The 16,290-nt window shown below is 36.5% G+C and overlaps 1 protein-coding gene across 2 annotated transcripts in view; it reads right to left on the reverse strand.

The window, feature by feature from the left end:
• Nucleotides 1-1,454: 1,454 nt before the first annotated feature.
• The window catches only part of CLPX (caseinolytic mitochondrial matrix peptidase chaperone subunit X), a 35,352-nt gene continuing 20,516 nt past the window's right edge, over nucleotides 1,455-16,290 (reverse strand). For both annotated transcript variants that reach the window (XM_046653711.1, XM_046653710.1), the window contains 8 exons: nucleotides 14,809-14,985; nucleotides 14,277-14,441; nucleotides 13,350-13,438; nucleotides 12,276-12,440; nucleotides 8,153-8,452; nucleotides 6,430-6,522; nucleotides 4,781-4,887; nucleotides 1,455-3,221 (listed from right to left, as the gene is read on the reverse strand). In XM_046653711.1, the coding sequence (XP_046509667.1) occupies nucleotides 3,131-3,221; nucleotides 4,781-4,887; nucleotides 6,430-6,522; nucleotides 8,153-8,452; nucleotides 12,276-12,440; nucleotides 13,350-13,438; nucleotides 14,277-14,441; nucleotides 14,809-14,985 (1,187 nt within the window). In that variant the 3' untranslated portion in view covers nucleotides 1,455-3,130. The remainder of the gene's footprint in view (nucleotides 3,222-4,780; nucleotides 4,888-6,429; nucleotides 6,523-8,152; nucleotides 8,453-12,275; nucleotides 12,441-13,349; nucleotides 13,439-14,276; nucleotides 14,442-14,808; nucleotides 14,986-16,290) is intronic.

Here is a 16,290-nt window from a genome sequence, read left to right on the forward strand (position 1 = left end):
CTTATGAGAACTGATCTGAAAAACAGGAAAGTGATGAGGTAGGAGATGGAGGGAGAAGTGCTGGAGAAACATCCATGAGTAGGCCTCTAGTCATGCTTCCCCGCATCTTCCTCAGAGCCTTCCCTTCTCAACAGTCTAAGATACACATCTAATGATGCCCAACTCTCCTGTTTAAAACCCTTTTAAAAATGCCCCACTACTTTCTGCATAAAATTACAACTCAACCAGGCATACAAGATATCCTATTACTTGTTTTAAAATGTATGGAGCACCATATAGAAGAAGCGCTATGGTAGGTGCTGGTCAAAGTTAACAAAACAGGCACGGTCTCCACCCTCCTGGAACTTATGGTGTCGCTGGAAAGACAAACAAAGTAAGCTTGGGAAGTTTGCTATAGGACACAAAATACTAGGCAGAATTTAGATGCTGCTGGGGATGATTCAGGAGAAGGAAGGAGACCAATAAGGTAGTAGAGATACTAAGGAAAGAACCAAAGCCTTGAGAAATGAGAGGGGACGATGGGACCCCCTCATAACAATGTGCAGTGATTGAGTTTTGATAAGAGGGACCCTTCAGTTGTAACTGGAGAGAAAGACTGGGTGCTGAAGCAGGTAGGTTTATAGATTTGACGGTGGGAAGATGAGTTCCATCATCTCATGGTTTCTCAATGAAATATGAGGTAACGTCTTCAGTTGGATAGAGAATATATTAAATGGTCATCTCAGAGCAGTAATATGAAGTCATACTTGTTGCCTCTCTCTCAATTCCTAAAGCTCCCTATTAGCTATTTCACTTTTTTTTTTTAACAGATTGGCACTTGAGCTAACAACTGTAGCCAATCTTTTTTTTTTCTCCCCAAATCCTCCTGGTACATAGTTGTATATTTTAGCTGTGGGTCCCTCTAGTTGTGGCACGTGGGCTGCCACCTCAACATGGCCCAGCGAGCGGTGCCATGTCCACGCGCAAGATCCAAACCCTGGGCCTGAAGTGGAGTGCACGAACTTAACCACTCGGCCACAGGGCCGGCCCCGCTATTTCACATTTCTGAGATTGTGATTTGGTCTCATTACTTTCTGGCAAATTCCTACTTGTTCTTCCAGATCCATCTGGGCCACCACCTTTTGTGCCACCACACCTGGTACCTACCTCACTTCCATTATTATAGTGCCCTGATGTTTGTGTTTGCTGCCCCTCCTAGACTAGCTAAGCTTTTGAAAAGCTTGGACTCTGTTCCTAGTGTGGGGCCCATGCAGGATATTTAAGTAAGGATTTTCAATAAATGTTTAACATAAACTTGAATAACAGACTTTTTGTCTGTAGAATCTACAACTATAAGAATTTATTGGAGGGATATGTAGGTGCCAAGTATTAACTAATCACTAGAATAAAGCAGCTCATGATATCTGCGTCCTTGTAGAAATGCCACTGCATTATGGACACACCACCACACTGGCTTTTACTTAGTCCTTTTGTTTTATTCAAATGCCAAAACATAAGTTTCAGGATACAAATCGTAGTTATACTCAGTTGTGTTTCATTTAAAAACATTGATTATGCTTTATTAACAACTTCCAAAACCAAATGTAAGTTGTTATAACTAAAATGTCTCCCAGGTCATTTCTGGAGGATTACTCTTAATATATTTAGTAGCTACTCCCATTTTCACTCTACAAAAAGGAAAATGATGATGCTATAAGGGAAAGATGATGAACAGTTATAATATGAAAGACTTCCTGAGAAGAACTTTAACCATTACTAGAGAGACTAGGATATTTATGTCTGTTCCATACTATAACAACCAGGCTTAAACACTCTGCAAAGGTGCATTTCTGCTCCTACTCCGGCTATAAATAGATATCTCACATCTCTTACTACATCATAGAAAGCCCAACTCTTCATCAACAGGATTTAGAATTTGCTAATAAGCTTAAAATTCTTTTCCTAAGAAAAAGGGAAAAAAGGAAAACTCAAGAGTCTATACACCAGAAAATTAAAACAAAAATTTAAATGTAGTCTGATTTAAACAATTTCAAATGAGGTTGAATTGAATGAACAGTATAGAAACTTTTATCAACATTATAGAAGGAAAGAAAAAAAGCTTAAAAAGTACCCAATATTTTAATATTTACGAAATCAAATAAAATAATTTTCATTTTTAAGCCCCCTAAATTCCCCACCATTTAGTTTTTTTAATGAAGGTTAATAACTTATATTTTAGTGTGAACACATTCATTTCTGCCGATAGCAAAGCAAAGATTTTCTTTAATGTTCTATGAAGCCAAAGAATTAGACAAATATCTAGCACCAAAAAACAAGACAAAAAAACCCTAGCTGAGTACTTTAGGTCAATGCACAATATTAGGATATTTTATTTAGTTCAGCACATGGCTGTTATTATGACTGATGCTACATGCTACCTTTAGAATTAGATGTAGTCTTTTTCTGAAGATTTAAGGCAGACTTCAATTCCATCTGCTCACTCATGGTACTAAAAGGGACAAAGATGGCAAATAAATCAGACAAGTGGGCAAGAGAATGGCCTTTTTTATAGTACCAACTGGGAAGTTAGTGTCATGCATTAGCAGATAAGACTAAGAATACAGGTAAACAAATCATCAAAATATGGTTCTTCAGGGTACTTTTTCCATGAAACTTTTACTATATGGAAACTACCTTTTCCAATTTTTAACATTAATAAAATTCTAATATTTTCAGGAAACAAATAGGAGTAGAAAAAGGTTAAAACTAAAGAATGGTATCCCAATCTTCAATTTTGAAGAATTTATTTTCCCATTTGTAGAGCAACATTATTGTAAAATCCACAGTCATTGCAACAACTGCAGTGCTTGAAAGAACTCCTAAGAATTTTGTTAAAGCATATTTTTTAAAAACTGAACCAAAATAATGTACATTTTATCTCTGAACATTGTGTCATTAAAGTCCACATAATGTCCTCTGTATAAATCAATGTGATGTTACTTAATATACATGATCTGATTTTTCTCCTAAAGGCTTCTGACCATGTATGATATCCAAGATAGATCCAATGCTTTTAATGTCAGACTGTAGAGAGTTACAATCCTAAACAAAAGAAGGAAAAGCTTTATATACAGGACAGAAGTCTGACAGTTTAGCTGTTGGCAGCATCTGCTTGGCGAGGCCATCCTTCTTCTTCAACTCCAGAGTCATACTCTTCTTCGGAGGATTCTTTCGTTGGAGCCCTGTAATGAAAAGCAATCAGTTTTTGTTTTTATAAATAAAAACGAGGGGTAAACACGATTTCTAGACTCAAAATGATAAATTAACCCAACTACCTAGAAAAGCCACACATACACACAAAATATTAAGTACACTTTTCTTCTCTTTTTTCTTTTTTTTTTTTTTGGTGAGGAAGATTGGCCCTGAGCTAATATCTGTGGCCAATCTTCCTCTTTTTGCTTGAAGAAGATTGTCACTGAGCTAACATCTATGCCAATCTTCCTCTATTTTGTATGTGGGATGCCACCACAGCACGGCATGATGAGTGGTGTGGTGTGTAGGTCTGTGCCCAGGATCCAAACCCGTGAACCCCAGGCTGCCAAAGCGGAGCGCACAAACTTAACCACTATGCCACTGGGCCGGCCCCTTAAGAACACTTTCAATAGTGTTTAAGATTGCTTAGTGGTGAAATATTGGAAACACTTAGACCACACAACCAAGAGTTGCAAGTAATTTTCCCAACATTTTCCCTAACAAATTTATGACTGAAATAAATTGACAGTAAGGCTTCAATTGTGAAGGCTTAAAAAATCTATTTCTCCAGCAAAAAAGTAGAATCTATTATGTTAACTCAAATGCTTGACATTTAGCACGTCTACGGTAAATATGTTGACAGCTTCCGACCAAATCCAACTTGACTCAAATTAGTCAAAGACTACAATCAGACTACCACGACTCCTATATTCCTATCATTATACAATAAAAATAAAAGATTATGTCTCTTCAAGTAACTAAGGCTGTTCAAAACCAATCAACTGCCTCCTAAGTTATCTCAGAAGATAAGCAAACATAAAACATAACATACCTTGTGACTTAGTTAAAACAGAACCTAATTTTTGTGTAGGTAACATTAACGTCAAGCACTGTATAATAAATATTTATTGAATGGATCAGGGGTCAGTAAACTACAGCTTACAGGCCAAGTAAGGCCCATTGCCCATTTACATAAATGAAGATTTAATGGAACATAGACATGCTCATTCACTTACAGACCATCTATGGCTGCCATCGTGCTATGAGGGCAGTGCTGAGTAGCTGCAATACTGTAAAAGCCTCAAGTATTTATCTAGCCCTCGACAACAAAGTTTGCTGATCCCTGGAATAGGTAAATAATGCAGTGAAAAATGTGTCAAATTTGTCAACTGATAGGATACAACTGAGAGAAAAATGTCAACCACATTTTGGTCTTGTGAAAGACATGAAACAAGTTACCCACAAATTAAGAATCAGCAAAGTTCATTTAAATGTCTTTATTTGGATTACTTTTATGTCTCTTTTGATACTCGTCCTTAGGGGAAAAAAGTGGAAGCTAATTTTGAAGATAAATTTTCAAAAAGATTCACAAAATACTATTATTTTATAAAACAAAATTTGAACATTTTTCTACAGAAAATTTATGAGATTACCACTTCCCTTATGAGTCTAAGGGTTTTTGTACAATTTTTATGACAGACCAATAAACTATAGAAATAAAGATGTGATCTTAAGTTTTAGCTCTGTTCTGGCTTGACAATATGCTTACCGGATGTATCCTGGTTCCTTTTTTCCTTCTACTACTTCTTTGTCAACCTCCACACATACAATGTCAGAATTAGGGACTTCAAACATTGGTTCTAGTAACAGCTTTTCCTAAAGAGATAAAAAGTAATGAATTACATGGAAAACTGAAGTTACATACAAAATACTTGTATTCTTTAGGCCACCAACTGAATTCATTAATTCAACAATCATTATTGAGTCCCTCTTAGGCACCAGGAACTGAGTGTTGAAAAAGTCATTGTAAAAGCTTTCATATTCTTCATATTAAAACAGCTTCTAACTAAATTCAGAGAGAAGTCATTCTATAAGGGAAGGCTATTTGTCTGTAGTTTTGCCTACTTAGGTCACCATGCACACACAAAAAGACTATACTTTCAGATTCAGATGTTATTCAGAACCTTCCTAGCATATTCTATCACCAAGAAGGTCAACTGGTAATCCTTACTTTGAAAATTATTCAATCCTAAATCATCTCTACCAAGCTCTTCAATCTTGAACTATAACTTCAAATAAGCATTTGTTTCCAGTGCTGCAGTAGGTCTAAAGTTGTTTACTAATGAAAACTAGTTTTACCTACAGGTAGGGGCTGGATTATATTACATCTTAAGGAAAATATGAGTTAAGTACATCAAATTTCCTAAAAAATTTCACCTGTATTACCTACTCTTCTGGTTTGCATGTTTACAAATTAGCCCTTCATCAGTAACACCTGAAGTCTAGGCCGTCATTAAAGTAGAATCTCAAACTGTCTGTGATGGATGTATAGTTTCGATCAAAAAGTCCTACTGAGATGAGAGTAGTGAAATGAAATCCTTAAAAGAGAACAGAAACATGTGCTTGCTTTGGGAACATGAAGGGCAACAGTAACCCACGGTACAGCAAGACCTGCAGGGTAGGGAAGAGAACTCTAAGGAAGAGAGTGGCTGGTGGCTGAAAATAGGCTGGATTTCTAGGATTTGTAACAAAATAGAAAATAGTGGGTTCATTTCATACTGAAGAATTTAGGAGTAAAATGTCATGATATCTGGAATTTAATTTCAAACAAACAAACAAGAATGAGGATTTTAATGGATCTGAAGGTACTCTGGGGCTTAGTTAAAAAGCCTGTGTAGAATTTTCTGAAACTCTCCTTCCCAAAATACTGATTTTCTCTATTTCATTAATTGTTTTATATGTGTGTCCCTTGTTGCAAACACGTTAAAATTTCTTTTTAGAAAGAAGAAAAGGGGCTGGCCGCGTGGCCGAGTGGTTAAGTGCGCGTGCTCTGCTGCAGGCGGCCCAGTGATTCGTTGGTTCGAATCCTGGGCGCGGACATGGCACTGCTCATCAAACCACGCTGAGGCGGCGTCCCACATGCCACAACTAGAAGGACCCACAACGAAGAATATACAACTATGTACCTGGGGGCTTCGGGGAAAAAAAGGAAAAAATAAAATCTTTAAAAAAAGAAAAGAAAAAGAAAGAAGAAAAATATAATGTACTGTGACCAAAGAGGAGGAAAAAAAAAGTCACCAGAAAATAACATTAGACCAATTCTCTGGATATATTTCCTAAGGAAAAACACAGAAGCTTAGTATCCTCAAAACAGAGATCAAGAAATAATCTAGTTTTTGTACACTAACACCAACTTACCATAATGGAGCGGAGGCCTCGTGCACCTGTTTTTCGTTCTAGTGCCAACCTTGCTATAGCTTTCAAAGCATCCTCAGTAACATTCAGTTCACACTACAAATACATTCAAAAGAAATAAAAACTTAGACAATACTTGATGATATTTTCCTAATATAACCATATAGCATTTGATCTATTAACTATTACTATCTGCCACCATTATTGCTCTCTTTAGAATGAAAAGGGCCTGATGCCCTAACTTTATAAAGAAATAAGTTCCAGAGGATTAAGTACGTTGATTCACCAATACTCAGAAACACAGGGTCAGAAACTTTATGTCTATCCCCTTTCAGACTAAAGGATTTTTAGACTATCACTTTCTTCCTAAAAACCATTCATTTTAAAGTGTTACTAACCTTCTCATCCTATAGAAGAAAGCTAAAACTTTAGACAAGTCTCTCTAAATTACCACAAACTTCAATAGTAGAGTTCAAATTATTGAGAATTTAACATACCAAAAAAAATCAAAATACTATGGAACATCAGATTTCACAAGATCTTGGAATTAAACAACTTTTGGTTATTAATTTCTACCTCCAGAAAATGTAAAATTTAAGTGAGGTAATTATCTCTCATGGTTCTTTAGAAATTTGCCTTCAAGAAGCACTTGTTTCGATCAACTAACCTATGAGACGATTCAGTATTACAAATCACAAGTCTGTCCTCACTCCTTGAAGACGTTTTCTAGATCAACATGGACTTTCTAGGACTTTATTCAACATTTAGTGAACTCCTATGTGTTTATATACTAGAGACTGAATGATGAATTAGACACCATCTTTGTCCCCAAGGAACTTAGTCTACTGGGTGGTGACAAATTAGCAAACTAGCATTTTCAGCATAGTGTATGTACATGGTGCTATGGGAGCACCAATCTTGGGGCATCTAAATAAGGCAAGGGGACCACTGAAGGGCTTTAAGGAGGGGAGTAAGATAATTAGTTTGTATTTATTCATTCAATAAATACTTATTAAGAACTTAATATCTATTTCCTAGGCACTGTGCTCAATAACTTAAAGATATTCCATTCTGGAAGTAAAGGGGAAGATGATATTTTGATCGTGGTCGTTAGAGACAGACTTGAGCCACAAAGACCAATTAGGAACCAACTGCACGGGTCAAGGTGAAGAACACCAAAGGAGCTTGACTTGAGGTAGCGGCAGTGGCAGTGGCAACGGAGACAAGGAGACTAATATTTAGAGACACGAAATTCATAAAACCCAAAACATTTGCTATCTGATTGGATGTGTGGTCTGGAGTGACCTCCAGGAGTCCAGCTGCAGAGTAGATGTGGGAGCTAACAAAACTTTAGACAAAAATATAAAAAAGTATACAGAGTATGTCACAACAAAAGCATTTACAATATCAAGGCTGAAAGGACAATCCTGTGTGTCTAGCTTGAGGGGTTGGGAGTAGGCTGCTGGCATAATTTCTCTCTCTATATATCCTTGGGCTTTAAGCTACAATGACGATTTTAATTAAGAAAAATAAAGCCAACTCCTAAATGTCTAACATAACAAAATAACAAAATGTGCTTTCCCGGATTCCTAGATCCATATTTAGTGAGAAATAGGCTGGTATTCCAGGTGAGCAGGATTGCTTTTTAATTTGTTAGGCTAATGTATGCAGAGTTTCAACAGCAAAAAACCCATAAATTAACCAGTATGAAAAATGAAAATCGAACCTTATCCATGCTGAATAAGGCCTGGTACTGAGGAATAACAGCATTACGTGGCTCAGTTAGTATTTGTACAAGTGTTTTCTCATCTAGGCTATGCAAAGGAACTACCACAGGCAGCCGTCCCACAAACTCAGGAATCATGCCAAATTCAATGAGATCTCTGGCTTCTACATGACGCAATAACCGATCTTTTTCTTCAATGTCTTGGTGAGTATTTGATTCTCCACTTCTATTGGCAAGGTCTGCAGCAGCTGCAGCCCTTCTACCTTTTCCCAGATTAGACGGTGTTCCAAATCCAAGATACTGCCAAAGGAAAAACAGGTATTACAAACAGTAGAATGAAGTTGCATTGTACTAAGTACTTTGCATGCAGAGCTCACATGACCTTTGCAACAGAATAAAGTTCTATTACCATGCACATTTTATAAATGAAGAAAATAGGCTAAGATAATTAGCTTTGTATTTATTCATTCAATAAATATTTACTAAGAACTTAGTATCTATGCTCTGTGCTCAATAATTTAAAGAGAATCCATTCTGCAAGTAAAGGGGAAGATGATATTTTGGTGGCAGTCAGAGACAGACTTGAGCCAGAGAGACAGATTAGGAACCAAATGCATGGGTCAAGGTGAAGAAGGACAAAGGAGCTTGACTTGAGGTGGCTCAAGTCAGGAGAGGTTAAGTACCTTGACCAAGCTCTTCTTGCTGTAAGTGGTAAAAGTCAGGATTTGAATTCAGGTCCATCTGCCTTCGGAACTGTGAACCTAACTACTATATAATAACCAACCCTCAAAGAATGAATTTTAGGAAAAGTAGATAAGTAAGAACTATGAAGGGAAGTCCCTTAGAACTTAGATAATGATGTTGCAGGGTTTTTCTGAGACCTCTAGATTCGTGTGGTTTCCAAAACGTGTAAGAACTGTGAAAAGGGAGATAGTAATTATTTTGTAACCAAAGTTAATTTTGTAATTCTGTAGATAGGAGTAGTGCCTATGGAAGAAGCAGTCTTATAAGGAAATCATCCACAAGTGTCTTAAGTCACTGCTAAGCATTCTCTTAAAATGACGATTTGGGGTTGCATACTTCAACCTGTGAGCTGGAATAATTTAGATTTTATAAAGAACTTATATATAAGGATGACATTAAATAAGAATGCTAACTTTGCTGCAAAAAGTTGGGTAGCTAAGGTATATATATCTTGCTTCAGTCAATATAAAAGAACTACACTCCAGGCAATTGTCAGAAAGTTTAATTTTGATATGTCATACAGCTTTTGTCAAAAGCACAAGACAGGGCCAGCCCCAGTGGCCTCATGGTTAAGTTTGGCGTGCTCCGCTTTGATGGCCCAGGTTCAGTTCCTGGGCATGGACCTACGCCACCCATCTATCAGTGGCCATGCTGTGGTAGCAGACCACATACAAAAAGAGTAAGATTTGCAGTGGATGTTAGCTCAGGGTGAATCTTCCTCAGCACACACACACACACACACACACACACACACAAAGTACAAGAGAAGCACAGGATACGTGAGAAAGCCTAAATTAAAAATCCACTCCTAAGCTGTGTACACGGACAGTCAGTGTGTCAGAAGCAAAATACCTTTCATTCAATAACTTAAATATTTTATCAAGCACTTATTATATATATAAGCATATACAGTAATAAATATATAATTATATTTATGTATTTATATTATGTATTTATGTATATATTATATTATATAATTATGTGTATATATACATAATTATATATATAATCGTTTATTAAGCATTATTATAAAACACTGGGGATATTAACGTGAAGATAGCCCTGACCCTACAGGGGCTTATTTAGAGTGAGAACACTTGAAGGTATTAAAGTATCATAGGTGCAATGAAGGACAACTGTACAGGAAACTGTGGCAGTGGAAAGGAGGAAAAGCAGCACGTCCTGGGGGGGCAGGGTAGGAGGTGATCAAGAAAGCCTTCACAGAGGAATTACCTAGTCATTTAACAGACTGTCTTAAAAGATGAACACATATTTGCCAAGTGGATTGAGGAAGGGGAGGGCATGAGCAATGGCAAGAGGAATAAAACTCAGGACTGCAAGCAGTTTGATATTGTTGGAATATAGGTATGTATTATTTAATATCGTACCCCTGGCTTTCAGTGAAGGTTGATAAAAAACAACAGCCACATGGATGTATTTAATCCTCTATAAAATCACTGCTGAACACTCTCTTATGTCTGTCTCTGTTTCATAAAGATCTATGTGACAAACTCTTTTTAATCTTTGTTTCTCCCGAAGACCTCATACGCTTCCTCTTCCAGGTAATAAGAACTAAAGTCCATGATTTCTCCCTATTTTTCATTAAGTTCAAAGCTAAACATAGTGAGTTAATTTTCACTAAGTCAGAACTATGACCTAAACCTTCCTTCTACATGTTTCTGATCTCTTTTCTTTTCTTTTCTTTTTTTGGAGGAAAATTAGCCCTAAGCTAACATCTGCTGCCAATCCTTCTCGCTCTCTCTTTTTTTTTTTGCTGAGGAAGACTGGCCCTGAGCTAACATCCGTGCCCATCTTCCTCTACTTTATACATGGGACACCTACCACAGCATGGTTTGCCAAGTTGTGCCATGTGCGCACCTGGGATCCAAACCGGCAAACCCTGGACCACTGAAGAAGAACATGCAAACTTAACCACTGTGCCGGCCCCTGATCTCTTTTCTGACATTACTTTTAACTTTCTACATGTTTCTAGCTTCAAATTCTTTTTGGAAGTATTAATAATAAATAAATATCAGAACATGGTCCCTGCCTTTGGTTACAGAGCTTCAAATATAAAGCCCTCTCTCTCTCATAGACACACACACACACACACACGAAGAAAGAAGTAATTTCTTCTTTCTAATTTGTTAGGCTAATTCATGCAGAATTTCAAAAGCAAGAAAAACATAAATTAACTTATGAAAAATAAAAATATAACATTACCCATGCTGACTAAGGCCTGGTACTGAGGAATAACAGCACTGCGTGGCTCAGTTAGTATTTGCACGAGAGTTGGCTTCTCTAGGCTATGCAAAGGAATTACCACAGGCGACCATCCCACCAGCAGCATTATTTTTTCTAGTACTAAACTGCTACTTTAACAAGGTCAAGGAGACTTAAGGCAAGCAATATAGCAAAGAGTTGATCTATGCCATATTTATTTAGGTAGAATATCTTATTATATAAAAGGGACCATTTGTGGCTAGCTATTATGTAAAACACAAAAACATGGAAAACACACGTGTGTTCTGGGCTTCTTGCCACTATGCTGACATTACATTTTATTGTAATCAATCAACAAAATCAATCAACAAATAGGTACTGGGCATGTACCTTGAGGATATGAAGAAATAAGTTCCAGTTAAAATCAAGGCTTATAAGAATGCTTAAAGAAGCATCTATAAAACTACATGGGATCACAACCCTCCCCCAGCCCCCACACAGCTTCCTTCCATTCGTGAACGTCAGCAGTGATCTATGGTACGCTCCACGGGCAGGGGCAATGGAGACAAGCTCTTTATTGGGCTTCAGTGAATTGGACAAGAAGAATGAATAGAAATTTTACTGATACAGTAGCTACCCCAAATAAGAAAAGAACTTTTTAGATGAAATGTAAAACTGAAATCATCAACTTACACTTTAAAGACGCCCATATATAGATGATATTTAGAAGTTTTCCAACTTACTACTCTGAAATTAAAAAATAACTGGGAATATATTTCTGGTACGCTCTAAGAAAACCTAACTCTTAAAAATCCACAACTGGGGGGCTGGGCCCATGGCTGAGTGGTTAAGTTCGTGCACTCCGCTGCAGGCGGCCCAGTGTTTCGTTGGTTCGAATCCTGGGCGCGGACATGGCACTGCTCATCAAACCACGCTGAGGCAGTATCCCACATGCCACAACTAGAAGGACCCACAACGAAGAATATACAACTATGTACCGGGGGGCTTTGGGGAGAAAAAGGAAAAAAAAAATAAAAATCTTTGGGAAAAAAAAAATCCACAACTGGCAGCCAGCAGATATGAGAATAGAAACTGAGTGTCCACTCTCTGTAACTTCAAATTCTCTCTATCCTAGTAACCCCTCAGAAAAACTTACCTTTTCATTTTTCCTCCTGCTGATGATTCTGTCTAAACCATTAAAAGCACCAGACGCAACAAACAGGATGTTTGTTGTATCAACTTGTACTGTCTCTCCACGTAGCTTGCGGGAATTCTTTTCTGGAACATTGACTATTGTGCCTTCTAGTAGTTTTAACAAGCCCTAAATAAAGAATGAATGATTTAAAGCATCATATAAGTGTATTATTTATTATACTTTAGGTAACTGGATTCAAAGGGGAAAATAATATATGGTTACGGTCAATGAGCACAACTAAAGAAAACTCCCACATTTCTACAAGTGACATGAAAATCTAACGCATTATCATACTAATTCATAAATTCATTTGAAATAGTTACAGGACTCCTGACTCATTCAGAAAATAGTCAACTCGAGAGGTTGTTTTTGATGGTAAAGACATAAAGATAGACTTATGACTCTATAAGATAAGATGGTACCCAACTACAGTGAGAATATTAAAAATACCTATATTTTAAGATGCCTTTATAAAAAAATTATCTAGCATACTTTCTAAGTGAGACTGTATCTCTCTACGTCTTGGTCAAAAAAAAAGCAATTTTCCTTACTCTGTAGTTTATGTCATAATTAGTTACCAGTAAAAGGTCAAGTTCATCATTATGACTTCAATTATGACTTTACAAGGAATGAAACACTATTTTATCTATTTTATCCTATCTTCTAACTAAGTGAAAAAAGTAAGATACATGTATATAGTTCACTTATGTCTAGTTAGAACCAGAACTTCCTTCAAGAGTCCTCTAAAAATATTACACGGGGTCTTTGAGAAATAAAACCAACAAAAATTAGATTTCATTTTTTCTCTTCTTTAAAATATTTTTAATTTCCTAAGAAAGGTAAATTGGTATTTAAAATTGCCAAAAGCTTTTTTCTCTTAGGATCTGAACTGCTTTAAAATGGTATGTGGAGTTTGGGGTGGGAAAAATAAACAAAACAGAATCTAATTAAATGTGAAACCAAACGTACAATATTTGGGAGGCTGATGTATTCCCTTCCTTTTAGTGGGCGTGAACAAAATATTCAACTGCTTACTTGCTGAACGCCTTCTCCACCTACATCCCGTAACTGATGAATGCCTGGCACACTGCCAATCTTATCTACTTCATCCAGAAAGACAATTCCTATAATTTAAGGAGGATTCTATTTATAATATGAAAAAGATATACACAAGATAACCTGAGCTTTAAAAGACTAGGTAGCTAGAGAACAAGGTTATTCAATCTCTCACACTTAACATATGCAATGGCTTAATATTATAAAAATACAATGCTATCTCTCCCATTCATCATTTTATGAAAATATTTGTAATTTATTTTATATAATATCACTTGGGTATGATAACCAATTCTCTCTGACAACAGTTATCTACCACGCTAATGTTTTCAGGTTCTTTATTCAAGGAAGCTGAGACAGACGTATAGCATGGAAGCACGAGGTATACGCAGGGCTAATACTAGCAAAACTTCAGCTTACTCTTTCCCACCTATAATCTTGTCTTAAAGGAATTTGGAGAGGAAGCTGTCAAGCTTTTCATGTAAAAAAGGAGAGATGACAGATGGGGAGAGGAGAAATGCAGTATCTATGACATCCTGTAGGTCAATAAACTAATCTGTTTCTAGATTCATCCTGTACTCTCCTGCCCCTGTCCTTGCCCCTTCCCCTACCTCACCTCAGCAATAGGAGCCCGGAGAGACGTCAGAACAGGAAAAACAAAGATAGAATTAAGCATCTAATGGAATAGTAACTTGGCCTGTTTTCACCCTAGCAGCCATCTATGACAATAAGGCAAAGCAAACTCTGTGGTCCTTAGTATGCTAAAAAATGTTTAACATACCTACTTTTATATAATTACAGAATTTTACTCCTTGACTCAAAATAAGAATTATAGTATCTTCCAATATTAGACTGCTTCCCCAAGAGACTACATCTGGGGACAGATAAGCTATGCTGAAAACATACCTTGTTGTGCTTTTTCTACGTTATAATTGGCATCTTGGAGCAGTTTGGCAATCACAGATTCAATATCTTCACCTACATATCCAGCCTGAGTCAAAGTCGTACAGTCACAGATAGCAAAAGGGACATCAAGGCATTTAGCTAGAGTTTGTGCCAGCAGAGTTTTACCTATAAGAAGAAATAGTAACTAAAAGTTTACTAAACATTATGTTGACATACAATTTCTGTACAAAAATGCAAAATAAATTTGAATAGTATATAATAAAAAATTACTGTTACATCTTTTTCCTACTATTATACAGATCTACTGGTATGTTATTTTATTATTTCTGTTAAGATGTTAGGAATTGGCCTAGAGGACAATACCAATGCCTCAAATTCATCTTGAAGCCTATGCAGAAACACTGTATCTATAAGATTGGTCTTAGATTTTCTTCTCAAGGGCCAGGATCTCCCAATCACAAGACACAGGCTACAGAATCACTTACGTTCTATTTTAAAAAATGAGTAGGAAATTTTTCAGGAAGTTGCTTACCTGACCCAGTTGGTCCAAGCAGCAAAATATTACTCTTTTCAAGTTTTATGTCATCATGGGAAGAATCCAATACTTCACCTCCTCGTTTTTCCTGAGGTATTTGTTGATTTACCTGTTGCTGCATTGATGCTCCTAAAGCATTACCATGTGGACTAATTCCAGCAATCTGAAGCAATTCTGAAAAAATGCCAACAGAATTACTAGAGCTTCATTTTATTTTACTTGAAAAAATGCCCAATAAAACCGTACTGAAATCAATCACTTATTTAGAAAAATTTAAATATTTTGACATTCTGTCTCACCTAAAAAGGAAGAAAATCTCAAATTATCTAGTGACAAATGTACAACACACATGATTATTCAGGGAGCCTCAAGCCAAGAAATGGATTCTTGTTCCCCTCCTCATTGATGTAAATCTGTATGGAGAATGCCCTTTCACTCAAGGGAAGGCAGTATAATGGAAGGAGAACAGAGCTAGGAGTCAGAAAGCTTCAGCTTTGGTCGTTCCTTCGTCCCTCAATAGCTATATGATTTTGGGCAAGTCATAGAAACTTTGTGTTTCTGCTTCCTAATCTATAAAATGGCAATAATACGTGTCCTATCAATTTCAAAAACATGGCTGGAAGATGTAAGAATAAAATGCAATTGATTTGGAGGCATTCTGAAAGATAAACAAAGGTATATTATATTTTTTCATTACAAATGAAAAGAAGTAGGGCTGTAGAGTAAAGGAAAAACGCTGAACTGGTCTCAGTTTTTTCGCTATGTAGTTCTAAGACCGTGGCAAGTCACTTAACTTTACTGGGCCTTCCTTGCCTATAAAGAGAAAATACTAACCTCCACAGTTTCTTCCACATCTAAAAATGATTCTGTGAGTCCACCAGAGAAACCAAATATGGTAAGACTCACCATCCCTGGCCGCATCTGAATTTCTGACTTTATAGGATCTCAACTGGGTCTTTCTAGTCCCCTTATTAGAGACACAATGCTTAGCTGGATGGGTTTGATATTTGCTGAACTATCAGTTTATCAGCTGGGTTCCTTAAAAAAAATCTTTATTCTCACTCTCTCTTGGCTGAAAGAAAGAATTCCAATAGTCTTTTCAATTATCCAGATTTGTAAATATTCATATCATTCCTGGTTCTCAGCATTTGAGGTATCTGTATTCATATCATACTTGCTTATATTTTCTGGATTTATTTTTAGGTTGTTACTAATAAATGGGTTAAGAATATCACTACTTTCCAATGCATTATTATTTTAATGAAATTGATAGGTGTTCAGCAGACATAACTATTACTATAATCCTATTTCATCTGGCTCTCAGTTTCAAACTAGCTTAGGGACACACTTAAGGTAAAGAATTATTCTATTCATCAAAAATAATAGGCATTCAATGAACATGAGTTTCATTACATTACACTAATTTGAGAGTTATTGATTAGTGACTAATTCACAATGCTATGCTTCATTACAATCCAC

This window comes from Equus quagga, chromosome 2 (assembly GCF_021613505.1).
Source record: "Equus quagga isolate Etosha38 chromosome 2, UCLA_HA_Equagga_1.0, whole genome shotgun sequence".
NCBI classification, from domain to species: Eukaryota; Metazoa; Chordata; class Mammalia; order Perissodactyla; family Equidae; genus Equus; species Equus quagga.